General features: G+C 40.4%; 1 protein-coding gene across 1 annotated transcript in view; it reads left to right on the top strand.

Moving 5' to 3' along the window:
• The first annotated feature begins 1,555 nt into the window (after positions 1-1,555).
• ddc (dopa decarboxylase) overlaps positions 1,556-15,836 on the top strand; it is a 28,445-nt gene continuing 14,164 nt past the window's right edge. Inside the window, exons 1-8 of the mRNA XM_034101496.1 lie at positions 1,556-1,651; positions 6,063-6,270; positions 6,864-6,977; positions 7,065-7,184; positions 13,120-13,254; positions 13,754-13,897; positions 14,272-14,338; positions 14,633-14,727. Coding sequence (XP_033957387.1) covers positions 6,070-6,270; positions 6,864-6,977; positions 7,065-7,184; positions 13,120-13,254; positions 13,754-13,897; positions 14,272-14,338; positions 14,633-14,727 — 876 coding nt within the window. The 5' untranslated portion in view covers positions 1,556-1,651; positions 6,063-6,069. The remainder of the gene's footprint in view (positions 1,652-6,062; positions 6,271-6,863; positions 6,978-7,064; positions 7,185-13,119; positions 13,255-13,753; positions 13,898-14,271; positions 14,339-14,632; positions 14,728-15,836) is intronic.

Here is a 15,836-nt window from a genome sequence, read left to right as displayed (position 1 = left end):
TGCAATTAAGTTTAGTTTACTGTAAATACTTAAAATACAGAATACTTAAAAATTATATTTTCTACTTAAAAGTAACAACTATACAATGTTTAATGTTATAATTGTCCATGCATGAAATCTTCTTCTATAATTACATACATTAAGAATAAAAAATCTGAAATGTACTAAATATAATTATTAGGGCCCGAGCACGGAGCGCTAGGACCCGACGGCGTCCTAGCACGAAGTGCGAGGAACCTATTGTTATTGTTGGTGGTATTATTATTTTTCTTATTATTATTATTAGTCACTATTTAGGGCCCGAGCACGGAGCGCTAGGACCCGACGGCGTCCTAGCACGAAGTGCGAGGAACCTATTGTTATTGGTGGTATTATTCTTTTTAGGGTCCGAGCACGGAGCGCTAGGACCCGACGGCGTCCTAGCACGAAGTGCGAGGAACCTATTGTTATTGGTGGTATTTTTTTTTTTATTATTATTATTAGTCACTATTTTTCCTGTTTTTGAGGGCTTTAGGATGCTTCAAAAGTTGTATAATTTTGCACGGACGCCAGGACCGGTAAAAATTACAACATTCTGGAGTCAATGGGTTAAAATATTCCAACTTGCTCGCTTGCACCACCTATCAAAATCCCATTTCGTAATACATTTACAAATTCGCACCGTAACTCCGAATGACCTGACATTCTGCACACATATCCGGGCGGACCTGTTCTATAAATAATCGTCTTGGAACCCTAAGCTCCGCCTACATCTTTTTTAATTCAAATTAGCATAATGTTCAAAACAGTTAAATATTCACTTACATTTCAATTTTCAGTTTTTCAACACCAAACTTCGTATACAGCATCGGTGGAGGGTCAGCCACATTACCGAAGAAAATGAGCATGTTAAGACGATAAATATTGCCGTCGTCAATCAAAACGTACTCGCACAAGTGCGACTGCAGTTTTTATTTTTTTATTTTTATTTTTTTCAAACTGGCTTTATTATTAGACATTTGAATTACGGCATGTAATTCGTCCAGATTTAATAAAGCCATTAGAGCAATATTCTTTTAAACATGTTCTTGCAATGTGTAATTGGTACATTTGGTGACTCATAAGCCTGTGTAGAATCAGGAAATAATAGAAATGAAAAAAAAACATGTGTATAATATTTTATATAACGTCTTCTTTACTTTTATTATGTCATGTCTGTTTCTTTACCACTGTACACTGTACATGTCCCCGCTGTGAGACTAATAAAGGATTTCTGATTCCGATTCTGATAATATTGTAATATATTTTTATCTCATAGATTCTCTTCGAAAATCATACATTCTTAATATTTTCTTGGTGTGCCTTGATTATTTCAATGCTAACTATGTACATGTATACATGTTTTGTAAGTATACACCTAAATATGTGTGTTCCGTGGATATCCTTGTGAATCAACCAACACTTGTACTGACCGTGAGCCCTGTTCCCATTGGCTGGAATAGTAGGGGGTGGGGGTTTGAGGGTGTGTTAGTGGCAAGATAAAAGGAGCAAATGTCTCTCGTCCTGCTTACACACACAGACACACTCACCCTGTGCCTGCCTGTCTGTCCGTCTGATTGTCGAAGCTAAAGAAGAGGAGAGGCTCCACCACCTGAAGCTTTCACTTGAAAATGTAAGTATGCTCACACACACACACACACACACACACACACACACACACACACACACACACACACACACACACACACACACACACACACACACACACACACACACACACACACACACACACACACACACACACACACACACACACACACACACACACACACACACACACACACACGCGCGCAAACATGTGTAATCCTATTTGAGATAAGGCTGAGGATAAGGGCTCTGCTTCTTAACAAGGGAGAGAGACATGCAGGATAAAACACTTGTTGAACAACACGCCCTGGTGTAGAAAAAGGGGCAATATTCACATGTTGGGACATTTGAATAAGCACCGCTAATAATTTGTAAAGAAATATGTTCAAAGCTTTTTTCTACAATAAATTATTTTTGTCGTACTGCAACAGGATTTTTCTTCAATAGAATGTATAGCATGCTTTTTTCATTTGCAGTTAACAAAAATGCTTAGAGTAATTGTATTTTCCGTTGGTCATTATGTTCATGTGATGTGATCTTCATAAGACTATTAACCGGGTTTATGTGACTGTACTTTGGCCCATTGTGTTAAGTGAGAATGAGTTTATAAGAGTCAATAAACTATAAACTTGAGAACATTAATTTTTTTATGCCAATCTGTTCTGTTCGCATACATCAATAAATTAAAAGAAAACTAAGGGATTATCACTGGCTTAATGTGTCGGTAAGAGGGTCAAGGGTTCATCAATTCATTTATATTGCGCAAGGCTTAGGCTGGCTGTGTGTGTGTGTGTGTGTGTGTGTGTGTGTGTGTGTGTGTGTGTGTGTGTGTGTGTGTGTGTGTGTGTGTGTGTGTGTGTGTGTGTGTGTGTGTGTGTGTGTGTGTGTGTGTGTGTGTGTGTGTGTGTGTGTGTGTGTGTGTGCATTAAAGTTAATAATTAAAAAACTGTTTTGGAAATAGCAGCCAACAACATTGTTATTTTGTTCTACTTGTTGGCAATGAACAGTTTTCATTTCAGTTTGAACTTGTATTCCGCTCTTCTAATATTCATGTATGATGGAGCATATGTCCAACCCAGTCTCACGGCATTTGGTGTTATAGTCACGACATTTAATCTATTGATTCGTGTTCACCAACAAAATGTTCCCCTTTTTTTCGTGTCACACAGAACGATTTTAAAAGCAATGTATTTCTATTGGTAATATGTTTCGTGCCTGCAACACGTCTTTTTGTCCATTCGGGTCTTGGAAGACCGGAAGCTGTGTGGTTCATAAAAACATGTTCTTACTCAATATCAAGCCACGATTATTGTGTTTATTTTAAATCGTATAATGTCGGACTTTTTTTGTCGTCTGTGAGGAAAAGAAATGGGGCTCAGAGCCTCAGAATACTGAAATCTGTATTTTTTTTAAATCTTTTTTCCTTCTAATTTGTTATTCTTTTCTACACACCAATAACACACAATTATCCTTGTTTTTATTTATTTGTTTCATTCCATAATCTCTGGCTTTTTTGGCGTCCGTCAGGAACTGAATCTCAAAATAACAGACGTAGCATCATTGCGATACACAGCCACTGAACTGATTACCCATGATCCTCAGCTATGGTTTAAGCTCGCTGATTGGATGTTTTAGCCGCAATGCATTTTTTTTTTAAAGAAAATAATACTTTATTCCGAGTGTTTTTGCTTTTCTCTTTGAAAGTCATCACATAACGGCATTGTAATACACGGTTCGGCTGCATTACATATTCCAAATCTGCCTTGGTTCTTTATTTATAGATCCCTGATGAGAAGACCTTTGGAAAAACTGGAAGAAATGCCGCCAAAACTGAATACTTGACGTGGATCATAAATATATCAACAATTAAACCACATCTTCAATTTCTCTTCACATAATACGTCTCCTTGCAGTATCAACACTAATTCGGCTGACTTTTATATTTGATCTAATTCATAGATAGGTTATATTTACACCATAACGGTGCAAAGCTGATATAAAAGGACTTGTAGTTTTTAAAGATATTACTGATTTTCTTTGAATATAAGAATGTAAATACTGAGTCTGAAATAGTATAGCAATATGCTGTAAAATTATGTGAAAACATGAATACAACTACACATCTTCAGATGTTGTATATACATAAGTGTCCTACACTAATAATACAAAGTTATTATGGCTGTGTGTACCTTGTGTGCACTGCCTAGTGGTTAAAGCACGTTATTGAATTATTGTTTTTATGTGTTATATTTGATTACAAAAATATTAAGAGTACATACTTTCATAGGGGGAAAGTAGAAGGTCTGTGATAGAAATATAGAATATAAAAAATCAAGAAGATACTATAAGTGATTTCTACAATAAAACATTTTAGTGCAGGATGCACAAAGATATTAATAGGAGGAGGTGCAAAACAGAAAAACGAATTAACCTTTATTTAAACATTAAATAATACTTTAGATTAAGGTCTTCTTTTAAATAAGAAAAAAGCTTTGGGGGTATCAAAAGATAAATATTAAGCCTGACAAAGTACTTAACGTCTAATATATTGCTTTCCTGCAATGTTAACTATGTTGAAGCACTTATTTTAACTCATATTATACATATTATAATCTTATGTATGTAGATAGTATAAGAAATGTGCAGAATATGATGGTGGAGGTATACACACATATTGATAGATGTCCTGTAATGCACTGTTGAGGAACCTCAGCTGCGACCCAAGTTTTTCATTCATTGCATAACTACACCGTAGTTGTGTATATGATATGTCAATAAACCTTTGAAAATCTTGAAATCTTGAAAGGGATGTGCAAAATAGCCATGATATACAGTCTTTAATTAACTATTAGTAGAGAATAACGAGTAATGAATATACTTTATTACTCGTTTCCATTCATGTCAATTGCAGATAAATGTTTAGTCTTCTCAAGCACCAACTATCAAATATCTCTCCTGATTGTTGGCACTTGACAATCACCTTCCCTGCATTTTACTCAGGTGTAACTAAAGTCTGATTTAAGGGTTGTTTATATTTCACATCATTATTCAGAATCTGCAAAGTAACTCAAATAAATGTAGTGGAGTAAAAATATCAGGTTAACCTCTGAATTGTAGTGGAGTAGAATTACAAAGTAACAATGAGCTGTCATGTGGGTATATATTAATGCTGCACATTATGGACACAAGCGATTTTCACCCATTTATTAATTATATGTTTTACATTTGATAACACCAATGTGTTTAATACTGGCAACTTCTAATTGTGGGGAAAACGAAAACGTTCAGTAGAGACGTCCCATAGAACATTTTGCGAAACACAATAGCCAGCGTGTAGTTCTGGGGGCGTTCGATTCCAGTTTTGGAAAGTCTGCCGTGGTTCTATTCCATTTCATAGAGCTGTTTGACACTCAGCGTAACCTTGTCGCACTGCCACTCCAACATCCAATCACAGGGCTTGATAACTAATCACGGGGTTTGTAAAGCAAGGCGGATGTTGTAGTCCCAAACGATAGCTGGGGATTCTGGGTAGTGTAGTGTCTTAACTCCTAAAAAACTATTTGTTTCTCTGAATCGAAGGTTAAAAACAGAAAAGCATTGTACACAATTTAAACCAATCAATATTGTGTAATTAACAAGGATAAACTGATGTTTTTTAGTGGATGAGTAATGCAGATATCACTGTATAATCATTTGACAGTGAGGGGAATATATCCGGTTTTATTATTTAAACTTCGAGACCGGAAAAACTGTTTTCACTCATGCTAACTTGAAGCTGCATACACGTTCTCCTGGCGAGACCTCAAATCAACTTCGTAATATCTATCAAACTATAGATCCTACACATCGACTGGACGTGGATTCTAAGAGTACAATATACACTTCTCGCCAGAAATCGAATCAAAAAGCATTTTAATGGCCAAACTATTCCACAATTTAGGATTTTCTAGAGAGGGTTATTTGTGAATAAACGTCCCTCCGGAGCGTTAGCAAAGAACGGGCCGGGAGCATGTTGTTTCTTACACGACCACTAGAGCACCTCTAGTGGCCTTGTAAGAAACAACATACACTTTAAAACGTGTCTCTGGGTCGTAATAAGGACATGAACAATCGGCCTAAATGGTCGTTTTTTGTAGGAGGACAGGCTGACATTTAAGTGTAAGCAAGTATGACTTCATTTCCTTTAACCTCACTTGGCATTACAAAACTGGATAGATTTTACATCGATCCACTCATCCCTATAAGCAGTTGTGTAGAAATTATTCAGATATTTAAGTACAAATAATCTACAGTGTCAACATTATTTATTACAAGAAAAAGTCCTTGATTCAAAATAAAATGAAATTTCCCTCTGAAATGAAGATACTCATTATTAATTAAAGTACACTTCAAAATTGTAAAAAGTGTTTGAGAATTTTTTTTGTACTATTTTCCAGTGTTACCATGGATACAGCAGAGTTCCGGCGCAGGGGGAAGGAGATGGTGGACTATGTGGCCGACTACCTGGACAACGTGGAGCAGCGACCGGTCTGCCCAGATGTGGAACCAGGGTACCTCCGTTCTCTGATCCCCGCTGAGGCCCCTCTGGAGCCTGAGAAATATGATGATATAATGACAGACGTGGAGAGGGTCATAATGCCAGGGGTGAGATCATGCTTCTGTTGAATTGTTGATGCGCTCGATGGCGTTGGTGATAAACATATTCCTTTGTGCTTCTTCTGACTGTGTGGTTCAGATTAGCTCGTTTAGAAAAGTTATACTGGTATAGAGAAGACGGTTCTTTTATTGAATCATGACAACACATTTTGAGATTATATCAAGTAATCTGATTACAACATGTTTTTAGGTGTCCAAAGCTTTCTCTTGGACTCAGAATAGTGTCAATGTATTGGCTTTGGAGGAAGACCATAAAGGAGGGGCTGGGATTTTAGATTTAAAAAAAAAAGTGATACATTTCATGAAGTGCTATTTTTTAGGATTAGCAGAACCAAAGCTGTTTTTTTGGCCTTATGAAGACCTATTTAAAGGACATTCATACAGCAAACCAATCCATCTGGGGGGAATTTCTCCCAATACATTACATGTACTACTCTCATTGTGTCCTTGGCTTTCTAAACAAATTATAGGAACCATATAAAGGTAAAAATACAATTTTCAAAAAATAATGACAATGACAAACGAATGACTATCCAAGGTCTTGTTTTCAAATGAATTAAGTATTTGCATTTTTTTTCCAGGTCACTCACTGGCACAGCCCATACTTCTATGCCTACTTTCCTACTGCTTCCTCTTACCCTGCCATGTTGGCTGACATGCTGTGTACAGCTATTGGATGCATTGGATTTTCCTGGGTAAAAAACACTTTGCACAATGTTATGAACATATGGAAACACAGAACATTTGAGAAAATTGTTTTATATTTTGAGTTTGTTTTCTAGGCTGCCAGCCCAGCGTGTACAGAGCTGGAGACAGTGATGTTGGATTGGCTGGGCAAGATGCTGAACCTGCCTGAGGATTTTATCACTGGGACAGAAGGCCAAGGAGGAGGAGTCATCCAGGTAAATGTTTTTTGTGTTTTTTATGCTTCCCTGCATACATTTTCCCAGGCAGTGCAAGAAGTAAACCTACGTTTTATAATCTACCCTGGTTTGAGACAAGCCAAGTCAAAGGCTTAGTTTTATAGGCTTAAAATAACCGTGACTCACAACTGAGCGCCGCTGAAATAATATTCACCAGGAATTTGGGTACTTTTGAATGTTGCTTTTTCTCTCCCTGGTTCACTGACAATTGGCAGGAAATTGCCTTTTAATGTGTCATCAACAGGCAGACAGAGGTGACGATGCTGGGATTGTTTTGTGTGGCAAAAGGCTAAGCGTTAGTTTAGTGTTCCATCGACAGAGGTGCAGTAGCAGCAGAGGATGCTATCTATATACATGTGTGTGTGTGTGTGTGTGTGTGTGTGTGTGTGTGTGTGTGTGTGTGTGTGTGTGTGTGTGTGTGTGTGTGTGTGTGTGTGTGTGTGTGTGTGTGTGTGTGTGTGTGTGTGTGTGTGTGTGTGTGTGTGTGTGTGTGTGTGTGTGTGTGTGTGTGTGTGTGTGTGTGTGTGTGTGTGTGTGATGGTGAGTAGTGGAGCATGAGAGTGCACTCTGATGACAGATCATTTCATGCCTCTTCTATTGTGACCACCTGTGTGTGAGTGTGTGTGTGTCTTGCCACTCTCCTTTTTAAGTGCAGCCTACAAGCTCACTATGGCAACCAATGGGGCTCTTCTCCCCGCAGCAGGGCTAATGAGGGTTGTGACAGCACATTGCCAGCCTATTATTATAAACCTTATGCCAACACAAAGGGGAACGGGGATTGTTTCAAAAAGACCCTCGTGACCTTAGATCTTCCTTTCTATGCCTGTGTGAGTCATTAGATTTGACGGCAAAAAAAAACAGTTTGCCTATGATTAAAATAAATTACAAATAACAAAAGAGTATGGAGACTAATTGACAAAAATGTGCTACTTAAATATGTTAAAGACACAAACTTGCACTTTCTCTTTACAATTTTACTTTACGATCATGACATGTATACTTAAAAGCAGTGTTTATAATTTCAGCTGCAACAGGTTTCAATTATTGTGTGCTAAATAGTTTATTTGGTTATATTTGAAGCAGAAAAGGCTCTAGTTCACTATTACAGGTGGTAGCTAGGAGGATGGATGAGCGCTGGTAGACTTTTGCAGAGGAAGGACATACAGTAAAGCCCAGTTTGGTATGTTTGGAATACTTGAGGTTATTTGCTTTTTGCATTTATAAAAATGTATTTACTTTGGTCATTTCATCTGAGCTAGTGCCATGTTTACATCATTGCAGTGAGTTGATGGATTTGTTTATTGATCTTTTGGGTATCTGATGTCTGAAATTGGCTTCATTTTACCCTTCCTGTCTATTTGTTTCGACGTAAATGAAATAGCCTATATTGCCTTGTCTGGGGAGAGATTTGTGCTTATTGATTAAGTAATTGGAAAAATGTAATGATGTTTTTGTGGTAATGACCCAGATACCTCAGAAGCCATGGCTCATTATGTTGCCCCAAACAATTGTCAGACTGGGTGATGACTCAAGACATACACTGAACAAAAATATAAACGCAACTGTGACGGGGTTCTATTTCTCCGTTCAGTACATGGCTTAGTCGGTTGTTTAAGCTCCAAAAACACTTTATTTATATCAGCAATAAAACAAAAAACGGAACCAGCACAATTGAAACAACAAAATAAAAGACCAAAACAGGCCGTCCATCACTCATCAGAGTAAACATGCTCCGGTGTTGCCTTCTCTGCAACCATCTCCTGAACATGTCCCAGCTGTTGCCTTCATTGCAACATTCTTCTGAGTTTTCCCTCCAGAGCCAAACCCGTCCATTTTGAGCTCATAGCTCCTCCCACAGGCTTACCGTCAACAGGTGACGCAATTACCTCAAACCACATTGTCAACATAAAAGAATCCGACCCAAACATAAACAGGTTAACCACCTCTTAACCTAATCATTTAACAAATTAACAAATTAACAAATGCACAATAAATAATAAATTGCATGGTTCATTTGGGGAGAGAGCAGGAAATGTTTGGTGTGTGTGTGGTGTGTGTGTGGTGTGTGTGTGTGTGTGTCGGCTGTCAGTGGCGGAGTCAGTCACTCTGTGACCCGCTCCGTCACATTATCCTCTCCCTCCCCAAGGTTGGCGATGTGCGGCAACCTGGAAAGGTAATCAGCCACCTCCACGCTTTGGCAATGCGTCCCAAACCACAACAAACAGTTCGCATGTCCTCACCGCACTGGCACTGTGGAATCTCCGCACCGCACAGTGCCTCCACCCAGGCGCCGGCCGACCTGACCGGCCATCGGAGTCCGACCGAAGATACGGATCACCAACCGAAACAGAAGTCCGTAGGTCCCGAAGCTCCGCCAACAGGAACCCCTCTCGCCCTGGTCCACTGGCCGACCCCGAGGCCGCAGGAGCCGCTGGGCCCACCCAGGACCCGTCCTCATCCTCCGTCTCCCATGCCCGCTCCGACCCGCGCTCTCCTCCTGCTGCTGACGCCGGGATCGTAGTCCCGTTCGCCGCTCCGCAACGCCGCCCAGCTTCCTCCTAGCCATCCCACTTCTGACACCATATGTGACGGGGTTCTATTTCTCCGTTCAGTACATGGCTTAGTCGGTTGTTTAAGCTCCAACAACACTTTATTTATATCAGCAATAAAACAAAAAACGGAACCAGCACAATTGAAACAACAAAATAAAAGACCAAAACAGGCCGTCCATCACTCATCAGAGTAAACATGCTCCGGTGTTGCCTTCTCTGCAACCATCTCCTGAACATGTCCCAGCTGTTGCCTTCATTGCAACATTCTTCTGAGGCTGCGGCCCCACGAGGACGAAAACGGCTAAACGCATAGGATTAACGCAAACGCAATCGCAAACGGCTTCCGTCCACATGCAATAATTATCCGGATAGTGTCTGCCCACACGAGACCGCTCCATTTAGCTCCAACCGCTGGAGAAGCTGCAGTACATATGCAGGAGCCTCTACGTGGCGCTGTAACTTCCTCCACAAAAGCAGCGAAGAAGCATGGTTGTCATGGTTGCCCTTCTGTTTATTCTCCGCGGTGGGGGCCGAGGGAACCGGGCAGAGTTTTTCGCCAGTCAGCGTGTATTAAAGTTGAAATCTTCCGGACAAAATTATAAAAGTGCCGGTCAAAGGTCTTCTTTGTTATTTATTGAGCTTTAAAACAAATGAATAACGACTCTATATAATATAATGATAAAATACACGGAGCCTCTCTTTTTCCTCCCTCTCTTCAGACAGCGCCAGTGTCTGTCTCATGCAGCAGCTCATCCAGTAATCAGTGACCCGGCCGACTGTACAAATAAACATATTTATAACTAGTTTAGGGAGTTTGAGAGGTAATTAAAATAGCTAAGGGTGATGATCTGACTTGAAGTGTGTGTTTTGCTGCAGAGGGAGGAGCTGCAGGTGAGCAGAGCTGCGTGTCTCCGTCCTGTCAGATTAGACTTCACTCGCGAGAGAAAGATAAATAATCTGAATTCAGGGTGCAGTTTACTTTGACGCGGGGGTGAGCAGCAGAGGTGGGGAGAGGCGGGGCTATTGCCTCATCATTATTGCTGTAGATGTTGCACAAACAACTGTAGCATGGTCAATAGCGTCCGGAGTACGATAGCAACTCTGCGATCCGCCATTGTTGTTGTTGTTGGTGGCGAAACACTTCAGCACTGGCGCGGGGTAAGCGGAGGTGAGCAGAAGAGGTGGGGAGAGGCGGGGCTATTGCGCAATCACTATCAGTGATCTGAAAATGTCCGTATAGGGCGCACACACGGAGCTGTTTGACCCCCCAGAGAGTGGCGTATGCATTTCTATCCACCTTGGGACCCGTTGTCGTTTCCTCAGTCGTTTAGTGCCGTATTCGGTCGTCCTCGTGTGGCCGAACGGTCTATATGACACTAAACAGTAACGCAAACGACCGAATTCGTCCTCGTGGGGCCGCAGCCTGAGTTTTCCCTCCAGGGCCAAAACCGTCCATTTTGAGCTCATAGCTCCTCCCACAAGCTTACCGTCAACAGGTGACGCAATTACCTCAAACCACATTGTCAACATAAAAGAATCCGACCCAAACATAAACAGGTTAACCACCTCTTAACCTAATCATTTAACAAATTAACAAATTAACAAATGCACAATAAATAATAAATTGCATGGTTCATTTGGGGAGAGAGCAGGAAATGTTTGGTGTGTGTGTGGTGTGTGTGTGTGTGTGTCGGCTGTCAGTGGCGGAGTCAGTCACTCTGTGACCCGCTCCGTCACAGCAACACTTTTGTTTTTGCTCCCATTTTTCATGAGATGAACTCAAAGATCTAAAAAAAATTCTATGTACACAAAATAACCATTTCTCTCAAATATTGTTCACAAATCTGAAAAAATCTGTGATAGTGAGCACTTCTCCTTTGCCGAGATAATCCATCCCATCTCACAGGTGTGGCATATCAAGATGCTGATTAGACAGCATGATTATTGCACAGGTGTGCCTTAGGCTGGCCACAATAAAAGGCCACTCTGAAACGTGCAGTTTTGCTTTATTAGGGGGGTCTGGGGGGGTCCGAAAACCAGTCAGTATCTGGTGTGACCACCATTTGCCTCACGCAGTGCAACACATCTCCTTCGCATAGAGTTGATCAGGTTGTTGATTGTGGCCTGTGGAATGTTGGTCCACTCCTCTTCAATGGCTGTGCGAAGTTGCTGGATATTGGCAGGAACTGGAACACGCTGTCGTATACGCGATCCAGAGCATCCCAAACATGCTCAATGGGTGACATGTCCGGTGAGTATGCTGGCCATGCAAGAACTGGGATGTTTTCAGCCTCCAGGAATTGTGTACAGATCCTTGCAACATGGGGCCGTGCATTATCATGCTGCAACATGAGGTGATGGTCGTGGATGAATGGCACAACAATGGGCCTCAGGATCTCGTCACGGTATCTCTATGCATTCACAATGCCATAAATAAAATGCACCTGTGTTCGGGTCTGGGGGGGTCCGAAAACCAGTCAGTATCTGGTGTGAGGGTTAGGGTTAGGGTTTGGGTAATGTTATGAATCGAGTGGCCTGTGTTCGTCGTCCATAACATACGCCTGCCCATACCTTAACCACCACCACCACCACCATGGGCCACTCGATTCACAACATTACCCTAACCCTAACCCTACCCCTCACACCAGATACTGACTGGTTTTTGGACCCCCCAATAAAGCAAAAATGCACGTTTCAGAGTGGCCTTTTATTGTGGCCAGCCTAAGGCACACCTGTGCAATAATCATGCTGTCTAATCAGCATCTTGATATGCCACACCTGTGAGCAAAGGAGAAGTGCTCACTATCACAGATTTGTTCAGATTTGTGAACAATATTTGAGAGAAATGGTTATTTTGTGTATATAGAAAATGTTTTAGATCTTTGAGTTCATTTCATGAAAAATGAGAGCAAAAACAAAAGTGTTGCGTTTATATTTTTGTTCAGTGTAGTTTCTATCTACAATGATTGTATTCTCTAATGAGGAAGTGGATGTGTCACCAGCTTCATATCAGTGGGAATATCCAACAGCACAAACTGTTTACTTAATTTCCTGCTTTGTGTTCATGAAGGTGTTTGCAAATGGTTTGGTATCTGTCAATTAACATCAGTGTATCTGCCAAATAAAATCTAGATATGGATGGTTTACACCTTTCATTCTGTTTAAAGGCAGAGATAGGTACACAATGCCTAGGATAGATGACTTTTCTGTAAGCATGAAAATCAACTCTTTTCCAAATATATATATTTTTAGAGATCTTGCAGAAAAAACAGGTGCTCTGGATTCCTTGAAGACTCCATGTATTTAATGCTTGCTTCTATAAAATGTAAAGATGCTTATCAATTTCCTTCTTATTCTCACAGGGCACAGCCAGTGAGTCCACCCTGGTGTCCATGCTCGCCGCCCGCTGTAAAGCAGTCCGCCGCATTCAGGCCTCCAACCCTGAGAAATCAGAGGCTGACATCCTCTCTAAACTGGTGGCTTACACTTCAGACCAGGTAAGCACAAATATTTACAATCTTACATATTTCCTGTTTAATGCACAGGCCAAGCGTACTTATGCTACTTTAACAGATTTCATATTTATTATATCTACAAGTGCAACAATCTTGACTTCTGTAGGGTCTTACTCAACATATTGTTCTTGTAAACTTCCATTATTAAAGGTTACCTCAGGAACAGTAAAAGAGATTTTCAGTGATTTAGCGAGACAGAGGGTCAAGGCAGTAGCTAACTCTGATCAGGTTTAATACCAGGCTGACTGTGATTGTGTTAGGGAGTCGCCTGAGGGCCACACAGACCTTTACAGGGACAGCAGTTTGTGTTTCTACTGAAGAACACCATCCTTATATCTAGGTGTACATGTCTAGTCTATGTGTGTATTTATTTCTGCATACGTGTTGTGAAGTTAAGATGGGGTTATCTTCTAGAAGCTGAAGGAGATTCATCTGGCGTACAGTGCATTTGTACAACATGTTGCATTTACTTCCTCCTAAGGCTCATTCTTCAGTGGAGCGTGCTGCTCTGATTGCTGGAGTGATGATTAAGAAGGTTCCTGCAGACAACAACTATGGCGTAGAAGGAGCCATGCTTAAGAGGATGCTGGAGCAGGACAAAGCAGATGGACTGAGCCCTTTCTATGTAAGAAAATAAAACACTATTTATTCATCCCCTTTGCACAGAACACATACAATACATTTCAACATTAGATGTGGGTGATTTTACCATTGAGATACACACATCTGTCAGTACATTGCTTTGCAAAACATTTAAATCTAATAAACACACACAACTGTGGGAAAAGCTGCAATGATACAAAGTATGTGATGATGCTACAGTATGCACACCCTGAGGCTTATGCTGTTTGTGGTGAACTTGAAATGTTTACATTTATATTATAGAGTGCCATTGTTGTGACAGTAAAAATGAAAAAATGTTGTACCCATTTTTGAAATTGCTACAGGTAACAAAGCACTTCGGGGCGTTAATGATTTGTATGTCTGTGTCTTTTTCAGTTATGTGCGACCCTTGGCACCACGCCATCATGTGCTTTTGATCACATCACCGAGCTGGGGCCAATATGTGAGTCAAGCTCACACACACAATTTTCTTTTGTTTCACAACAGGAAATGGATTGTAAGCTTTTGTGTGTATGATTGAGAAACAGACAGACAAAAAATTATTCAGTCAGTCAGTTTACCAAACATTCAGTGTCTTCCTTCAGAATTCAGTACAAATGATATGCAACTCGTTTCCAAATATATATTTTGAAAATTCATGAATCATATTTTTTATATCTCAGGTTATTAAATCTCGACTGTCAAAAGTTGTTATTTTTAAAATGTTAATAGCCTCTCTGTTTTGTGTCTGTTCCAGGTAATGAGGAACAGATGTGGATGCACATTGATGCAGCATATGCAGGGAGTGCATTCATCTGTCCTGAATTTAGACCTCTGTTGAATGGCGTTGAGGTGAATGACATATAAAATATCAAAGCGTTCCTGTTCAATTAGTAATGATGTTTAGTTACTCAGTTTTGACATGGTTTAAATCTCGATCATCCCAATATGTGCAGAACAGACTTGATATTGTGGTAAAAATTTGAAGTGTGCATCCACCTAAATACATGCTGAAGGAGAAAACAGCCTATTTCTGTTCAATTAGTTGTAAAATATCTCTCATAGCATCTATAAAAGGCAACACTAACTAAATGCTGATTATATCCAGCTGCTTTATTTTTGTTTCAAAATGTCATAACGTTAATGTCAAGGAGGAAGCATGCACGAGTGAGTAATAGGCCGAACAATCGGGATTGGTGCAGGAGCTGTTGCTCCCCGAGCCGTGCAGAGACGCAGAGATAAGGACAGAGTAATTTCCTGAGGCAGCGTTAGACCTTTATATATCACTGTTTATTAGCCACACAAGTTCAAACAATGTTGGTGGGAAGACTCAGAAATCGACTTGACTGTAAAGACCAACTGTGGTTGCATCTAAAATAATCTATTGGAACACATTTCCCTCTTATACGTGCAATTTTACATTTGAATGGAATTAGTATTTAGGGTCCTTTTATGAGGAAGTGGTGAAGGGATTACTTATTAGAAAAACCTACTAATTTTATCTGCATGCTGTTATATACTGTATATGGTAGAATCCATAAAGTATATTGTAGTTATAATATAAACATTTGGAGCCAAAAAAGGTGAATTTGAATTATCCAATGAGAAGATGGTGTGTGTTAGGATGAGAGTGCAGCCCTGCTGGAGGGCTGGTTGCTAGGATATGACTGATGGAAACCAGCAGGAAACCAGCCCCCTTTGAATCAGTCAGCATGGCAACAGTCAGCCAGGAGTCTGCCTCACATTGTCTCTCCACGCTGTGTTATTGCATTTGTGGAGGTAGAGAAAAGGATATTACAAAAGATAGCCAACATAGAGATGAGAACAGATTAGGAAAGGTTTGTTTCTCTTTGAAGAAACGCTGCCAGGAAAGGGTTACTTTCCCTGCGCTCTGCAAGCTGTCGGCTGAGTGTTCCTCCTTTGCATTTCAAATAAACTGAGGATGCTTTAGTCCAGATAAC

This window comes from Pseudochaenichthys georgianus, chromosome 16 (assembly GCF_902827115.2).
Source record: "Pseudochaenichthys georgianus chromosome 16, fPseGeo1.2, whole genome shotgun sequence".
Taxonomy (NCBI): Eukaryota; Metazoa; Chordata; class Actinopteri; order Perciformes; family Channichthyidae; genus Pseudochaenichthys; species Pseudochaenichthys georgianus.
This window is presented reverse-complemented; position numbering and strand designations above follow the sequence as displayed.